Here is a 16,224-nt window from a genome sequence, read left to right on the forward strand (position 1 = left end):
TATTTTAAAAAATATTACAATATATAATATACCATAATTATATCTGTTTCACATTTTAAATATTTATGGATGTAACATATTTTTGGCATAGTCTGTTATTATCATAAATAATATTTTGATTTGTATCTACATCTCTGAACAAATTTCTCATTATATTTATAATCTTTACACTTTCTTGAGACTGGTTAATTTTGTTTAAAAGCTGTTTTGTGGTAGATGTCCCTGAGAATGGCCGGATAGGCCAAAACGTTGGACTAAGAAAAATAAAATGTGTCGAGACAAAAATGGATAAAAATTGGATTATTTATTTAAACAAAATAAACCAGTCTCAAGAAAGTGTAAAGATTATAAATGTAATAAGATAGAACTCTATCCAGTATGAAGTGGTTCGAAACAGCTTTCAATAAGATTAAAGAAGAATTTATTGTTAAGATCATACATGTAATAAAAGTTGTATTGTGGTAGATGTCCCCGAGGATGGCCGGATTGGCCGAAACTTCGAACTTATAAGAAAAATAAAATGTGTTGAGACAAAAATGGATAAAAATTGAATTATTTATTAAAACAAAATTTCTCATTGTTTTTTTTATGCCAGACATTCAAGTATAATATTTTTAAGGGTCTTGTTACCGCAAGAATTTTCGTATTGAAGATTTTCAGTTATGCCTATTTTGTGTAGGTAGTGATTGAAAATTCCACGATTCTTACTAAGTCTAATATAAGTTTTTATGATTTCTTTTCCTATGTCTACTTGTGAGAACCACGGTTTTCGAATTTTATGAAGAAATATATCTTTATTTGCTGAAATATTAGCCCTAAAAGAGCTAGTTATGTCCAATAGTTCTCGATATATAGTTTTTAAAAAGCAAAATTTTAGTTTAAAAGATTAGTAGTTAGTTAATTTTTTTTGAGAAATCTATATCTCAGATATTTATTAGCACTCAAATTAAAGCTAGTTAATGGACGATAAAGAAGTTTATGACCTTTACCTTCGTAGGAATAGTAGTTTTCATGATATTTATTAAAATAAATTGATTTATAGCTGTTCGGAAAATAAATTTGATTTATGAAATACTTTATTTCAGAAACCATTGGATGTACTGATGTCTGCCAGCACTCAAATTAAATCTAGTTAAATTTACTACAAAATAGTTAATCACCTTTATCTTTGCAGGAGTAGTAGTTATTATGATATTTGACAAAATAAACTCACAAAATGTTAATTTCTAGTTCTTCGTATAAAATGGTGGATTTTTGAAAAAATATATCTTTAGATCCATAAGATGCACATGTCAACACTCAAAATAAAGGAAATTTAACTTACTATAAAGTAGTTTATGACACTTATCTTCGTAGGGGTAGTAGTTTTTATGATATTCACATATGAAAATAAATTTGGCAAATGAAAATTTGTCTGAACAACTATAAATCAATTTATTTTAGCAAATTTCATGTAAACTATTACTCCTACGAAGATAAACATCATAAACTACTTTATAGCTCATTAAACTAGCTTTAATTTGAGTGCTAATAGACATCTGAACGTCAAACGGCTTTTGAGATATAAATTTTTCAAAATAAATTCACTAACTACTGATCTTTTAGTAGTCTCATACAACATTTTTATGAAATGTTGCTTTTTAAAAAGCTATATCTCGAAAACTATTTAACGTAAATAACTCTATTAGGGCTAAGATTTTAGCAAATTTACTCTTCTTTAAATGACATTCTCTTAGGTTTTCTTGTGTTGTTCCTACTTTTTAAGATATAGAGCTCCAAATGAAAAATTAGTTTTTTATATAGTTTTGAAACAGCCGCTGTTTTTTATTCCCCCTACCTATACTTGGCAGACTCATCAATTTTGGCTATTAATTATGCATAGTTTTCATAAAAGTAATCAAAAATTGGGGTGAGATAACTGCCTTTTTTCTCCTCTTGGGCTCTTGTACTATGACAGTTGCTTCACTGACATTACTTGTACTATCAATTATCACATCAGAGCTAGTGAGACAGTACAATCATGACTGTAACATATATACAGTTATAGTTTTAACAATTCTTCCAGAGGAGGTAAAGTGGCAAGTATTTATTGGGTAAAACAACGGATATTTTCAAGGCATTGAGCAGGTATTTATTGGTTGGGAGAATCGGCAGCACCGTTTGAGCTGCAATACCTAATTTAAATAAAAATCTTCAGATCTATAATAAGGCAGCTAAAATATTCAATATATTTCTAATGTGACTACAAAAAGTTCTCAACTAAGAATCATGAACAAGATGAAATAACATCAGTGACTTATTGCGATAAATAATCAGATGAATTTATATATTTGTTTAAACGGAACCTAATCTTTTATCATTTAAAAAAAAATTGTAATTATAAACTGATCTTTCTAAATCATCAAGAACCATAATGGAAACTAATTTATTTGCACTTGAATCAGTTCGATTTAAATTTTTTTTCATTGTTTCTCTTATTTGGTCTGGTTTAAAGTTACTCCAATTAGCTTAAGAGAGCTAGGCTAGAAATTTTTAGGAACTAATTTTATTAATTTTATAATTTCATATAATTATAATTTTTGGCTTAAATCTAGAGATATACTTCCATTTTATACGTTTAATTAGTTTAATGTTTTTTTTGTTTTTTTTCAGCTTTCTCATGTGGGTATTTGACAGATGGTCCCCTTACAGTTATCAAAATAACAGGGAAAAATACAAGGATGATGAAGAAAAAAGAGAATTCAACTTAAAAGAATGTTTATGGTTTTGTATGACCTCTCTCACTCCACAGGTATCAAAAATAGGGAAAAAGTGATTTAAAGAAAGTTATACCGAGCATATAATATGAAATGTTTGCACATACATAGTTATATATAGCAAGATGAATCACTTTTACGTAAATGTTGAATAGAACTAAGTTTACCATGAACTGTGTGATCCTTATTCTTTACATATATTCTTCAAAAGGAATATTAAATTTTTTTTTCCCTGTTTTTATTCCACCATTGTGTTCACCATCCATTCTATCAAAAACAGTTTTTACTAATTTTTGAAAAAAAAATTGTGTTACCTCGTTTTTCCAGTGTAGTCTTTATGTTTAATTATTCTTAGATTAATCAAAGGTAGATTTAATTTTTTATCTAAAATTTAAATGTACTATATAATGGTGATAATTTAGTAATGCTATGTGAAAATGTCGAAATCATTTACATATACATACATTCAACAATATATTTTTTTTGATAGAAAACACTCAGGCAAAGAAGCCCTATTGTGCACCATCCATATTACAACATAGTGTCAGAAACATCACAACATTATAACTAGATGATTAAAGCTTTAGATGTGAAGATTCTATTAATCTAAGTATGCTTGAGGTATTGATTGCAATCCACACCAAACAGTGTTAACCTCAACCCTACAAATTGGTCACACCATGCGCATTCAGGTGACCCTGTAAGCATCAGGTTAAACATATGTTTATTAAGTCTACAGTGACCTGTGTAGATTCCTATGATTTTCCTTAAAGAACTCCTGTCTAGCTGAAGCAATATTTTAATTCAGTCCCAACAGGGTTCATCCATAAGCACCTTAGAGTGTAGCTGTCTTTTATTTAGCGAGTAAAGTTTGGCTTTTAAGCTTGAAGCCGCCTTTGTATTACTTTTTATGTAACTTGGACTTAAGCCACACTCGGGCTCTGGGGTAATAGGAGTGGTCTTAGAGCCACTCCTTGCTAATCTGTCAGCATGCTTGTTACCGGGAGTGCCACAGTGATCCAGTACCCAATCGATACTAACTTTATTCTCACAAGAGAGTTTGTTGAGTACTGTATCGCAGTCTTCAATTACTCTAAAGCATGTAATGGGGTTATTAAGTACCCCTATTGCTGCCTGTGTGTAGATTGTCTTTAACAATATTAATAAAGTAGCTAGAAAATTTATGCAAGAAATAAGCAGAGATAAAATATATGGTCAGTAGCAAAAATGGTGATAATCTTCACGATGCAAATATAACTGAAATTATATTAATTTTTTAATATGCCATCAGAATTTTATTATTTACATGTATAGATATAACAGTTTTTTAGAGTTTAATTAAATGTCTAATTGTATAGGACTAAAGTATTAATGAAATTATTATTTTTCAGGGTGGAGGAGAGGCACCAAAGAACTTGAGTGGAAGACTTGTAGCAGCTACCTGGTGGTTATTTGGTTTTATAATTATAGCTTCATATACAGCGAATTTAGCTGCTTTTCTTACAGTTTCAAGACTTGATCAACCGATTGAATCCCTTGATGATCTTGCAAAACAGTATAAAATACAATATGCTCCACTCAATGGCTCGGTAGCCATGACTTATTTTCAAAGAATGGCTAATATTGAGAAAAGATTCTACGAGTGAGTTTCAAATACAATCTATAATAAAATATAAATCTGATGCTAATTTAAGAAACTATTTGGACAATATTATTTATATAATGATTCTGAAATAAGTTTTTATTTGTAATATAAATAATAATTAATAATAGTATAATACTCTGCTGCATTTTTTAAATATAATTTTCAAAACCTTTTAATTATTGAGCAATATGTAATTCGATTTAGGAAGATTATTTTTAGACAATTATCTCTTGCAAATAAAAAATTAAAATATTTTATCTTAATTATTTGATTTTAATTGTTATTTTTTTTTAACTTAAAAAATTTGTTTTAAAAATAAAACACTTAAGCTATGTAGGAGCTATTAGGAGGGTATATATAAATCAATTGGTCGGGATCTGGTGTTTAATAAGTGGATGGATGAACGAAGAGTGAGGAGATCACGGATATAGGTAGGTTTTTTTTGACGTGACAACGTCTTATAAATCATTTTGCGGGATGCCATGTTAGAAAAAGTGTCCCGTAACGGAAGTAGATTGTGGGGGAGGTAATTAGTAGTGTAGTAGTGGGGGTAAGAGGATTATAGATGCTGAGAGTCATGCACGCAAAAGTGTCCCATAACGGAGAAGGTAGTGGTGGGGATGGGTAAGAGTGAGGTGGTGGGGGTAAGAGGATTATAGAGTATACGTTGTCACGGAAATATGTCGCCTCGGCGCGAAGCGCCGAGGCCTACACGGGCACGTTTTTTTATTTTAAGAACTGGGAATAGAAAAACACCAAGGTGGTATTGCCTTGGGGAGGTTGGATTGAGCCACTTCAACTCAGTATACCAGCGAGAGTATACTTGAGAGCGCCTTGGAAACCGAAAGATAAATCTTACGAAATAATTCATGAGCCTTTTCAGTCTCAACTCTAGTTCTGCAGATAGCCCTCCATAGACCAAGGAACCGTAGACAAAGTGGGGGAAGACAAAAGAGGATATTAGGAGCTGACAGGTGTTCTGAGGAATGGAATTATGGAATCTTAGGAATCGTTTGAGTACAGTTATGGATTTGCATGTGATTGGGGAAATATTATTATTCCAGAAGAGGTGTTGGTTGAAGGTGACTCCAAGGTTTTTTATTGTAGGATAGAAGTGAATAGGTTGTTAAGGGAGGGAATGAAGGAGGGGCTTGGAACCAATAAGAATGGCCTTGGTTTTTTTCAGCGTTCAAGTTCAAATCATTGTTTAACACCCATGCATTAATGCTATCAATATCTTCATTTATCTTTTGGATGGCCTCAAGCATCTCATAGGGATGGAAGGATAAATAAATTTGGAGATTGTCTGCATATAAGAGGCATTGTGTATGGTGAATGGAATTTAATGATGTAATATAATGATAAAATAAAAATATTGTAAAACGAATCAATAAAAAAAATATATAAAACCGATAAATTAAAAAAAAAAATGAAATCTGTAGCACTAAAACCCATGAAGGGTCAGCGGTGCAGTACTTTGTAAAGAAGTACTATTACTAGACCAACAGTTATACAAGGAGGTGATTTGGTCAGAATCACACTAAACCACCAGATTTTTACCCTATTAAGAGTGCCCGCTTCATGAGGCGGGGCGGACTCTGGAGTGCTCCTGTACCCACAGGGCTGACTCATGGCTACAGTGAAACAGAAAATAATTGTCTGTTATAGCTGGATACAAACCCGGGTCCTTAGAGTTAGTAGCACATTATCTTACCACTGAGCTACCCATTACCCTAATATATAACAAATATATTGCTTTTATATCTTAAAAACCAAAACTTATTTATTTGCAGAATATGGAAGGATATGTCTCTAAATGACAGCCTCAGTGAAGTCGAACGAGCTAAGCTAGCAGTTTGGGATTATCCGGTAAGCGACAAATACACAAAAATGTGGCAAGCCATGAAAGAAGCGAAACTACCAAACACGTTAGAAGAAGCATTAGATCGTGTGAGGCAATCCAAATCTTCTTCAGAAGGATTCGCTTTTCTGGGTAAATTCCAGAATATAATAAGCATATCAAAACATTAATACTAATATTGTATATGGGTGATTAACCATTTGTGAATCAGAATATGGTCTGGGTTTCAGTCAACATAAACAAAAAAAAATTCAACTATTTATTAATGTCCTATGTTTTGACCCATACTGCAGGTCTTCATCAGGCCTAAAATAAAAAAATAAAGAGTAGAAAAGGTAATGCAAGAGTATAAAATTAACATGTAAATAAAACAGATATAAAGGTCGAGTAACAGAAAGACTTTCATATAAAGCATAAATGAAAAAAAAAGTAAGGAAGTAAAAGATAAATAGCAAAAAGATTTATTAACTGACATAGTAATGAGTAATGAGTTGATAAAAGAATATATATTATCAAACAGATTTGGAGTGTATTGTTATAAATAAATAATAATATAAACAAGAATAAATAGTAATACCCAAATGTAATTTAAAAACCTTTATCCAGCAATAAAACGAAATAACCTAATAATATTTAAGTAGATTAAGTAGTACAAGAGCCGGGAAGAAAAAAAGGCAGTTATCTCACCCCAATTTTTGATTACTTCAATAAAAAGTATTTATAATTACTAGTCAAAATTGATGAGTCTGTCAAGTATAGGTAGGGGGATTAAAAAATGGCAGCTGTTTCAAAATATTAAAAATCATTGATTTTTCATTTGGAGCTCTATATCTTAAAAACTACCAACACTAGAAAATGGAAGAGAACATTATTTAAAGAAGAGTAAATTTGCTGAAATATTTGCCCTAATAGAGCTATTTACATCCAATAGTTCTTGAGATATAGCTCTTTAAAAAGTAAAATTTCTTAGAAATCTACTGAATGATTAGTAGCTAGTTAATTTATTTTGAGAAATCTATATCTCAGGACCTATGTTACGTACAGATGTCTATTAGCACTCAAATTAAAGCTAGTTTAATGGACTATAAAGAAGTTTATGACCTTTACCTTTGTAGGAATACTAGTTTTCATGATATTTGCTAAAATAAATTGATTTATAGTTGTTCGGACAATAAATTTGATTTATGAAAAACTTTATTTCAGAAAGGATTGGACGCACTGATGTCTGCCAGTGCTCAAATTAAAGCTAGTTAAATTTATTACAAAATAGTCAATTATGTTTATCTTTGTAGGAGTAGTAGTTTTTATGATATTCACATATAAATATAAATTTGGCAAATGAAAATTTGTCCGAACAACTATAAATCAATTTATTTTAGCAAATTTCATGTAAGCTATTACTCCTACGAAGATAAACATCATAAAATTATTTATAGCTGATTAAACTAGCTTTAATTTGAGTGCTAATAGACATCTGTACGTCAAATGGTTTTTGAGATATAAATTTTTCAAAATAAATTCACTAACTACTGATCTTTCAGTATGTCCCATACAATATTTTTATGAAATTTTGCTTTTTAAAATACTATATCTCGAAAACTATTTAACGTAAATAACTCTATTTATCATATTTTAGCAAATTTACTATTCTTTAAGTGACGTTCCCTTAGGTTTTCTTGTGTTGTTCCAATTTTTTATGATATAGAGAACTAATGAAAAATTAGTTGTTTTTATCGCTTTGAAACAGCTGCCATTTTTTATTCCCCCTTCCTACACTTAACAGACTCATCAATTTTGACTATTAATTATACATGGTTTTCATTTAAGTAATCAAAAATTGGAGTGAGATAACTGCCTTTTTTCTCCTCTTGGGCTCTTGTACTAAAGAGTAATGTAGGGGATCCCAGATAACGAGGCAGATAATAAAATTACTAAATTAGCCAATACAACAGGTCAGCCAGTAGAGGCTTAGATGCCTTACACAGATTATTATAAAATTATTAAATTAGATCAGATAGAAAACTGGTAAAAACATTATCGATAGAACTCTACCGGGTAGTCTTACGGAATTATATTTCCTCATATTGTTTGAAAACCATGGTTCTAACCAGTAAACATAGGGAAAGATATCATAAAAACATACTTTTAGACTTAAGATGAATTATGGACTTTGTAATACTTTGCACGAAATAGTCTTAAATGAAACTTATCAATACAAAAATTGTGGTGGTAACAAGCCCTTAAATATATTATACTTGAATGTCCGGAATAAAAAAAAAAATGAGTAATATTGTTCAAAGATTTAAATAAAATCACAATTTTATTTACGATAGTATATTAAAAGTAATAGAATATAGAAAAATATGTTATATCCATAAATATTTTTAATCAGTAAACAAAAATATATAATAGATATATTTAACTTTATAGCAAAGGAATAGGGCAAACTGTAGTACAAAGATTTCATAGAATATAATTAATTAATATAAGGATGTATATTATAAACCAATGATATCCACACAAGGGAAAAAATCCACTAATTAACCAAGAAAATATATAATTAATTATGAACTGATAAATTGATCAGTAATGATATCATTCAATAGTGTAACGATTACTATTGCCTAAATATTATTAATTTACCAGTTCATTACTCATTATGTCAGTTAATATATCTTCTTGGTATTCATTTTTTACCTCTTTATTATTTTTGATCTATGTTTTATGTTTGATTGTTTATATTACTGTCTTTTTATATCACCACTTTTAAATCTGGTTTATTTACATTCTACTTGTATACTGTTACATTAGCTTAACTTACTCTGTATCTTTTTATTATGGTTCTGATGAAGATCTGCTGTGTGAGTTTTTGACCGCAGCCCTGACTGTCTTCATATTTTGTTATTTTTATTTTTGTAACCGAGTCTATTTCCTTCTAATGAATGCTAATAGTTCTTGGAAAGATAAGAATTATTTTCTAAAATTAATTTAATAAATTCTGTGATTTCTTTTTGAATCACTTTAGGGAAACTTCTTTTTATACAAATTTCCTACTTCCATTAGGGCCAATTATTTTGTATTATCATCATAGATTGAATATTGAACATATAACAACAGATACAATAACAGATAATGATAACAGAGATTTAATAATTCAGAAGAGCAAACCGCACGCACAGCTTACATTAAAATTGTATATGTATTACTAGTAAGATTATGTTGTTACGCAGCCATACATAACATCCAATTATTGCTAAAACCCATATATTTTTTTCTTTAAATTAAAAATAACATAATAATGAAGAATATAGCATATTTTTTATTTTTTTAAATAATAAAAAGGATTAAATATTGAAGAACATAATAAAACTTTTGTATTATTTAACTTTAAGATAGAGTTATTAACATGAAGAATTTAATTTATTAATTTGTAATTCAGGTGATGCAACAGATATAAGGTACCAACAACTAGTAAATTGCGAGTTCCAAATGGTCGGAGATGAATTTTCAAGAAAACCTTATGCTATCGCTGTACAACAAGGGTCACCTTTAAAAGATCAATTTAACAATGCGTAAGAAGTTCAGTCCATATACTTTCATATTTATATATGCAGAATTAAGCACATATTATATCTGTAATCTTTTAATTATGAATAAAGAGGTGTTTTGCTTGCATTTCCTTTTGTCATAAAAAAATATTGAAGTAACGTTTCAGCTTTTATAGCTATTTTCAAGCTCTTGTATAACTAATTTACTTCTTTTAGGTTTCATCAATAGTGACTAAAATTAGATCATTCTCAAAGCTTACAAAATTATATATGACGTTAAATATTTGTGTTTCATATTTCTTTCTCTGAGAAACGACTTGTTTAAGAGACTAAATGCTGGTCTCATAGTAAGAAGCATTTTTTTACTTTAAATGTTTCCAATATCCTACAAATGACTCCAACTTCAAAAACAATAAATAATTTGGTATGCTATGGAATAAGCTTAAATAAAGAAATTGAAAATGGATTACATTAATGTTCGTTTTTAGTTTCTTTAGTGACACGCATATTTGATACTTTTAGCTCTTAATAATTTAACAGTGGCTAGGGCCTTCTGAGCTCAGTGGTTGGGTAGGGTCTTACCATTCTGAGATCTATTGGCGGTGCCGGTTCGAATCCAACCTGGAGCGTTGTCTTTTTTCATTAAGTGGCGGTCCCACAAAATGAAAAACTTCGACCCCCAACTATGGTGAAAATAATGTGAATACAAATGAATTTATACCTGGCTGTATGGAAAATTCCAATGCTATTAAAATATATATAAAAAAACAAAAAATACATCGAAAAAATACATAGGGTTGCTAAGAAAAATACATCTGTGTATATTAAAGAAGTAATTTAAAGTAAAATTATTTTATAGCTTAACTCATATATATAATTAAAACCAATCAAAAATTTCATTTCACATCAAAAACCCAAGATTTTATTTATATCTAATAGTGATAGAGAGGAATACTTTACCTTGAGTAACTTAGAATATTCTTTTTAAAATTAATAATATAGCTTATAAAATAGAATTTCATAAAAATGTTAGTTTGTTTCTTATTATGTGAGTATAAATTACTCATATTGGAATTATTTTAAAGTTAAGAATGAATCAATTTAGCAAAAAATAAATTTATATCAATAAAGATATTTAAGAAATCCTAATCTTTGATTCTTTTAAAAGTATTCTTCAGTTACTAAACAAGCGAAAACTGGAGAAACTAAAAGAAAAATGGTGGAGTGAGAACCCAGAAAGGCAGAAGTGTGAAAAACAAGATGATCAATCAGATGGCATCAGCATTCACAATATTGGTAATAAATGTGTATTTTATACTGAATTAGATAAATCTTTAGTTAAGTTAGCTGTTAATATATAGTGTATTGAGTGTATTGAGTTTCCTAACTGATAATATGAATTAAGGGATTCAAAACAAGAAAAAAAAAACTTATGAAGGTATGTTCATGAACACTTTGTTCAAGAGATATTCAAGTTTAAACATTTCCTTGTTATGAATTATTCAGGTTATAGAAAATAAATTATATGTAATGAGTTATATAAAATATGTACCCGATACAGGTTGAGGGTGAATCAAGAAATTTATAAGGAAACAACAGAACTAGAGACTGACGCTAGGGTGGGAAGGCGCTGAGGTTGTATGGAAACATGATTAGGATGAAACTTAAAAGACTAAACCATAGAATTTTTCAACGAATCCACTGTCAAAAAAATTCAAAAGGATATTTGAAGTAAGTTAGGGATGATATGGAACAAGTGGGGCTGATGGACTGGGATTGTTTAGATGGAGATCAGTACAGAAGGATGCTCAAGGGAGTGAAGGTTCTTGTGGGAAAGAAGTCCTCGAGGAAGGGTCTTGCATGGTTTGAGTAGAGCTCATGAGGGACATATGGGAGAAGAGGAAGCAAGTGAAGAAAAAGCATTAGAATTATGATATCCGCGTGGTCTTAAAGGCCTTTTCGTAAAAAAAATAAATTCTACTAAAATACTAACTACTTTGAAATGTGAACATTACCCTTCATTTATATATAATCTTTACACTTTCTTAAGACTGGTTATTATTGTTTAAATAAAATAAATTTAATCAATTTAAGTCTCAAAACAATCGTTATTTCTTTATAAGTACGACGTTTCGACCAATTTGGCCATCCTCAAACCCAATCTTAAATATAAATATTACAACCACAACAATTTTAAAAACTTTTTGCAGGCTATTCTGCCTAGGTCAATAATTTAAGTTAAAATTAACACTAAAACTTTTAATCACAATCAATTTACACTAGTGTACTTTATTATAACAATATTTGTAATCACATTTCAAACATATTTCTTGCATAGCAGCATTGGCTGAAGAAAATGAAATTTTAAACAAAAATTCCATACAAGCCTTGTCATTTTTTCTTACTAAAAAATTATAATTGAACCTTGTAAAACAATAACACGAATCCAGTGCTATTCGACCACAGCAGCTGTGGAAGAAACATGCCAAGTCCATCCTGATGCTTAAAATAATCACTTAAAAAAATATTTTTAATGAATGTTACTCTTTAAACTTCATTATTTAACTAGTTGGAACACACATTAATTTATTAATTATAACCTAAATAACTCATAACTATGAAAATGTTTTTGATGTATATATCTCATCTCTTAAATGAATAACAGGACAATATAGCAACAACCTGAAGATGGGATGACAACCCTGAAACGTTGTTTTTGTTGTATTTTATAAATATACTTTAAACAAGGTAGAGTATTATTGATTCATCATTTCTAATTAGTTTCTAAAAAAACTCTTCCAGTAGAAGATATTAAATGAAATGTTAACGGACATACTTTTATAGCAAATTTTTTTCTTATTTTGAGATCCTTAACTCATATTTTCAGTTAGAACATTTAATCCTGAAAAACTCTGTATAATAAGTTGTTTAATGTATTTCAAAAAAAGTTTATTTACTTACATATTGTTTTCCAGGTGGAGTTTTTATTGTTATTTTTGTTGGAATTGGACTGGCCTGTATAACGTTAGGATTTGAATACTGGTGGTACAAATACAAAAGACCAGCTGATGGAGGTGGTGGTCCCATGGTAGTAAAGCCTACGATTGGAGGAGGAAGAAACGTAGAGAAGTTGAGCGTAACAGGATTAGCAGATTTTGGTCATCATACAACATTCAGATCTAGAAACACACATAATTCTAACATGAGGTAATTAGAAAAATAATGTTATTGTTACAAAAATCACATTATTAATTATATAAATAGCTTTTTTTTAACCATTTATCCATCAAGTATTTCTTTTAACCAACTTTTTATTATATTTTCTTTTAAATCTATATATTAGTTATGTTTTGGTGAAATGTATTTATTTGTTTCTTTTTCTGGAAACTGATTTACTGCTATAACTATTAGTTCTCTGGTTTGATCGCACATTGCTGTGTAATAGTGAATTTGTTTAGAGTATCACTGAAGAGGATCTGAGAGGGTGAATTGGGAAGAGTGAATTTGTCGATCAAATGAAATAAAAATTGTTAAATGTAAAGAAATGGTGAAGTAGAAGGAACAAGAAAGTGAAGGAAAAAAGGAATAAATTGAAATCTTTATATTTAGTATGTAGACTGGAATTGATTGTAAAAGGAAACTGTGGGGAAAAAAAAAACTGTTTTCTTTCTTTTTTATTACATCATGTGGATATATGTAATTTATATAAGTCCAATCACAGATTGATTAGTATGCTGTGTAATGTAGCAACCTGGTGTATTTGGGCAGCATGGATGAATAAAGCATTTCTCTCTATATATCTATCATCCTGTTTAAATCCAAGATTATTCTATTATTCATAAATTATTATCTGAAATTCAAAAAATTCCTCTTAACTAATGCTACAGTGTCATACTTGTTAACTTACCAATTTGATACAATCACTAATAGACTTAAAAAACATCAAAGTACCTTAAAAATGGGAGTTACATCTAAATAAAGAAAAAACAGAAATCATAATTTTCACAAAACAATAACCTATACTTTCCTGAAACATAGTTTTAAATAATACTTCTATATCATTTTCTAAACTCATAAAATATATACGAGTCATGTTGGACAATTATTAAACCGGCATATTAACATAAAATTAGAAAACACAAGGTAAATTATGTAAAAAATATTCCCATATTTTAATAAAAAATATGAATTATCTTCAAAAAATAAATTGATGCTTTATAAATCAGTACTAACATCTATTGTAACATATGCCTACCCCATAAGGAGCTTAACTAAAAGATAAAACAGTTTTGAAATGAAATAAAATATATATCATCGTTGATGACTTTTACATCTATGTATGCTTAGTTTTCTTATGTATATATCTACGGGTTGTTCTTTTCATATAATTTCTTATTTCGGTTATAAAACAGTTAAAAGAATTAGAGCAAGATTTAAAGAGATTAGGAATCATTTTGAATATGTATTCTTATACAGAGTCTATAATTAATTCTGAATGCATCTTAGTTATTCTTGTGTAATATCAATAGCAGCTTATAGTTGTTAGAAATTTGTTTCGGAATTCTTGTTGATTTTTTTTTACGTTGGTTAAATTAGTGAAGCTCCATATTGGACGAGCATTTGTTATGTTAGGTCTTTATGTTGATTCATAGAATATCAATTTATTTTTTTAAAGATATTTATAATTTTTTATAAATGATCACTGGTACATAGAAATTAAAGTTTTTGCTTTTAAATACACAAAAACAAAATAATAATATAAAATTCACCTTTATGCATTAATGAAAGGAATATGGTCCGGGTGCGGTCAAAAAAACTCAAATAGTAGAAATACACTATTTTAATGAGCCAACGTTTCGCCCCACGTTGCAGGGCTTCTTCAGGGCTAAAAAAAGATACAAATACATACATAGTTACATATATAGTTACATCTTTACACACGGTCAATCAATAATCTTCCTTTATGCATTAACTTTACTAGGGGAAATCATATATTACATATGTAATAATAATATAAATGTTAAACTATGTAGAGTTTGTTTACTTGTTTAAATATAATAATCAGGTATTCTAACATTAAGGTAGTCTCTTTCTGTATTTATATGTAATTAAAATTAATGCATATAGAATGTATTTCAATAAATTTTTTGAGGTTAAAAACTTTCGAAAATTTAATATATTTTATTCTATATTTTCTTTTTTTTTTTAGAACGTTTCGGGACTACTGTCCCATATTCATGTACCTCAATATACCTCATTTTTGACAAATTTTTAATTTCACTAAGGAAATTATGTCATCTACTAAAAAAAATAATTTAATAGGTTTTAACCTCAAAAGATGTATTGAAATTGACTTACCAGACTTCCTAAAAAGAAAATCCAGAGTAGAATGTATTTCATCTAATTTTTTTTTTTTCAGAAGAGGGAACCTGAGCCATATACCTACATCACAGTGGTAAAATGAAGAACTATGTTTTTTGTTTTTATTTTTTTAATAATAAAAGATAAATATTGTGTTTTAATTAGAAATCTTTTATTTTTTTGTTGAATATTTTACAAATACAATTATGATGAATGACTTGTACAATTTTTATATTATCATATTCCTTTTATAATGCAAATATATATTCCTTTTAATCAAAAACAAATCATAAAGTAATTACTGTAAATACTTTCTGGTTTTAAAATATTGAATTTAGTATAAACAATTCGTCGTTTTAAATGAATTTTTTTCTTAAATATGTTTTATACATATACGATTTTTCGCGCCGTTTAGTTGGCTACTTATTCGCCGCTCGCGAACATTGCATTTCTGAGTAGAACATTCATTTTCGCTGGCCATATTTGAAGTATGTACATCTAAAATAGTTTCCCAGTCATTATAGTACAAAAAGTGAAAATTGTTTTTTCTATTTTATATTGTGTTGAAGTTTGATGTATATTAATATATGTGAGTATATGAATGTGGGGTGTGATCAGTATACAAGAACATTAATAATTAAAAACTTAATAATTACACACCACCCCTTCGACAGTAGCTTTATGTGATTTTAACAAAAAATTTGAAGTCGTTTTATTTTTGTCTATTAAATTAGATTATCACGTGTTTTCTCTTTTTGATTTGGTAAATATCGAGTTTAATTTATTACAAGAAATAAACGTTGTGAAATAATAATTTAGTGACCGTTTAGGAAGGGTGCCATCTTGGTTGCTTCGACTTCAAAGTATATTTCCAGGTAAGAGCTTGTTAAGTTAATTAGTTTTATAAATTTTCTCTGTGGCGATGGAACCCATTAAATTGAAAAAAATATCATTTTTAAAATATTAAAATTGAGAGATGGCAAACCAAAATGAGTAAACTTATTTAAACTCAGCAAATAATTAATGAATTCCTAGAACATCTAGAGAATGTTC

At 28.8% G+C, this 16,224-nt stretch overlaps 1 protein-coding gene across 1 annotated transcript in view; it reads left to right on the forward strand.

The window, feature by feature from the left end:
- The window catches only part of Ir25a (ionotropic receptor 25a), a 53,547-nt gene extending 38,159 nt beyond the window's left edge, over positions 1 to 15,388 (forward strand). The window contains exons 11-17 of the mRNA XM_067044678.1: positions 2,653 to 2,791; positions 4,148 to 4,398; positions 6,195 to 6,394; positions 9,702 to 9,834; positions 10,979 to 11,106; positions 12,786 to 13,017; positions 15,230 to 15,388. Coding sequence (XP_066900779.1) covers positions 2,653 to 2,791; positions 4,148 to 4,398; positions 6,195 to 6,394; positions 9,702 to 9,834; positions 10,979 to 11,106; positions 12,786 to 13,017; positions 15,230 to 15,269 — 1,123 coding nt within the window. The 3' untranslated portion in view covers positions 15,270 to 15,388. The remainder of the gene's footprint in view (positions 1 to 2,652; positions 2,792 to 4,147; positions 4,399 to 6,194; positions 6,395 to 9,701; positions 9,835 to 10,978; positions 11,107 to 12,785; positions 13,018 to 15,229) is intronic.
- The last annotated feature ends 836 nt before the right edge of the window (positions 15,389 to 16,224 follow it).

The sequence above is a fragment of the Halyomorpha halys genome, unplaced genomic scaffold (genome assembly GCF_000696795.3).
Source record: "Halyomorpha halys isolate HHAL.00 unplaced genomic scaffold, Hhal_1.1 Scaffold369.1, whole genome shotgun sequence".
Classification (NCBI taxonomy): domain Eukaryota; kingdom Metazoa; phylum Arthropoda; class Insecta; order Hemiptera; family Pentatomidae; genus Halyomorpha; species Halyomorpha halys.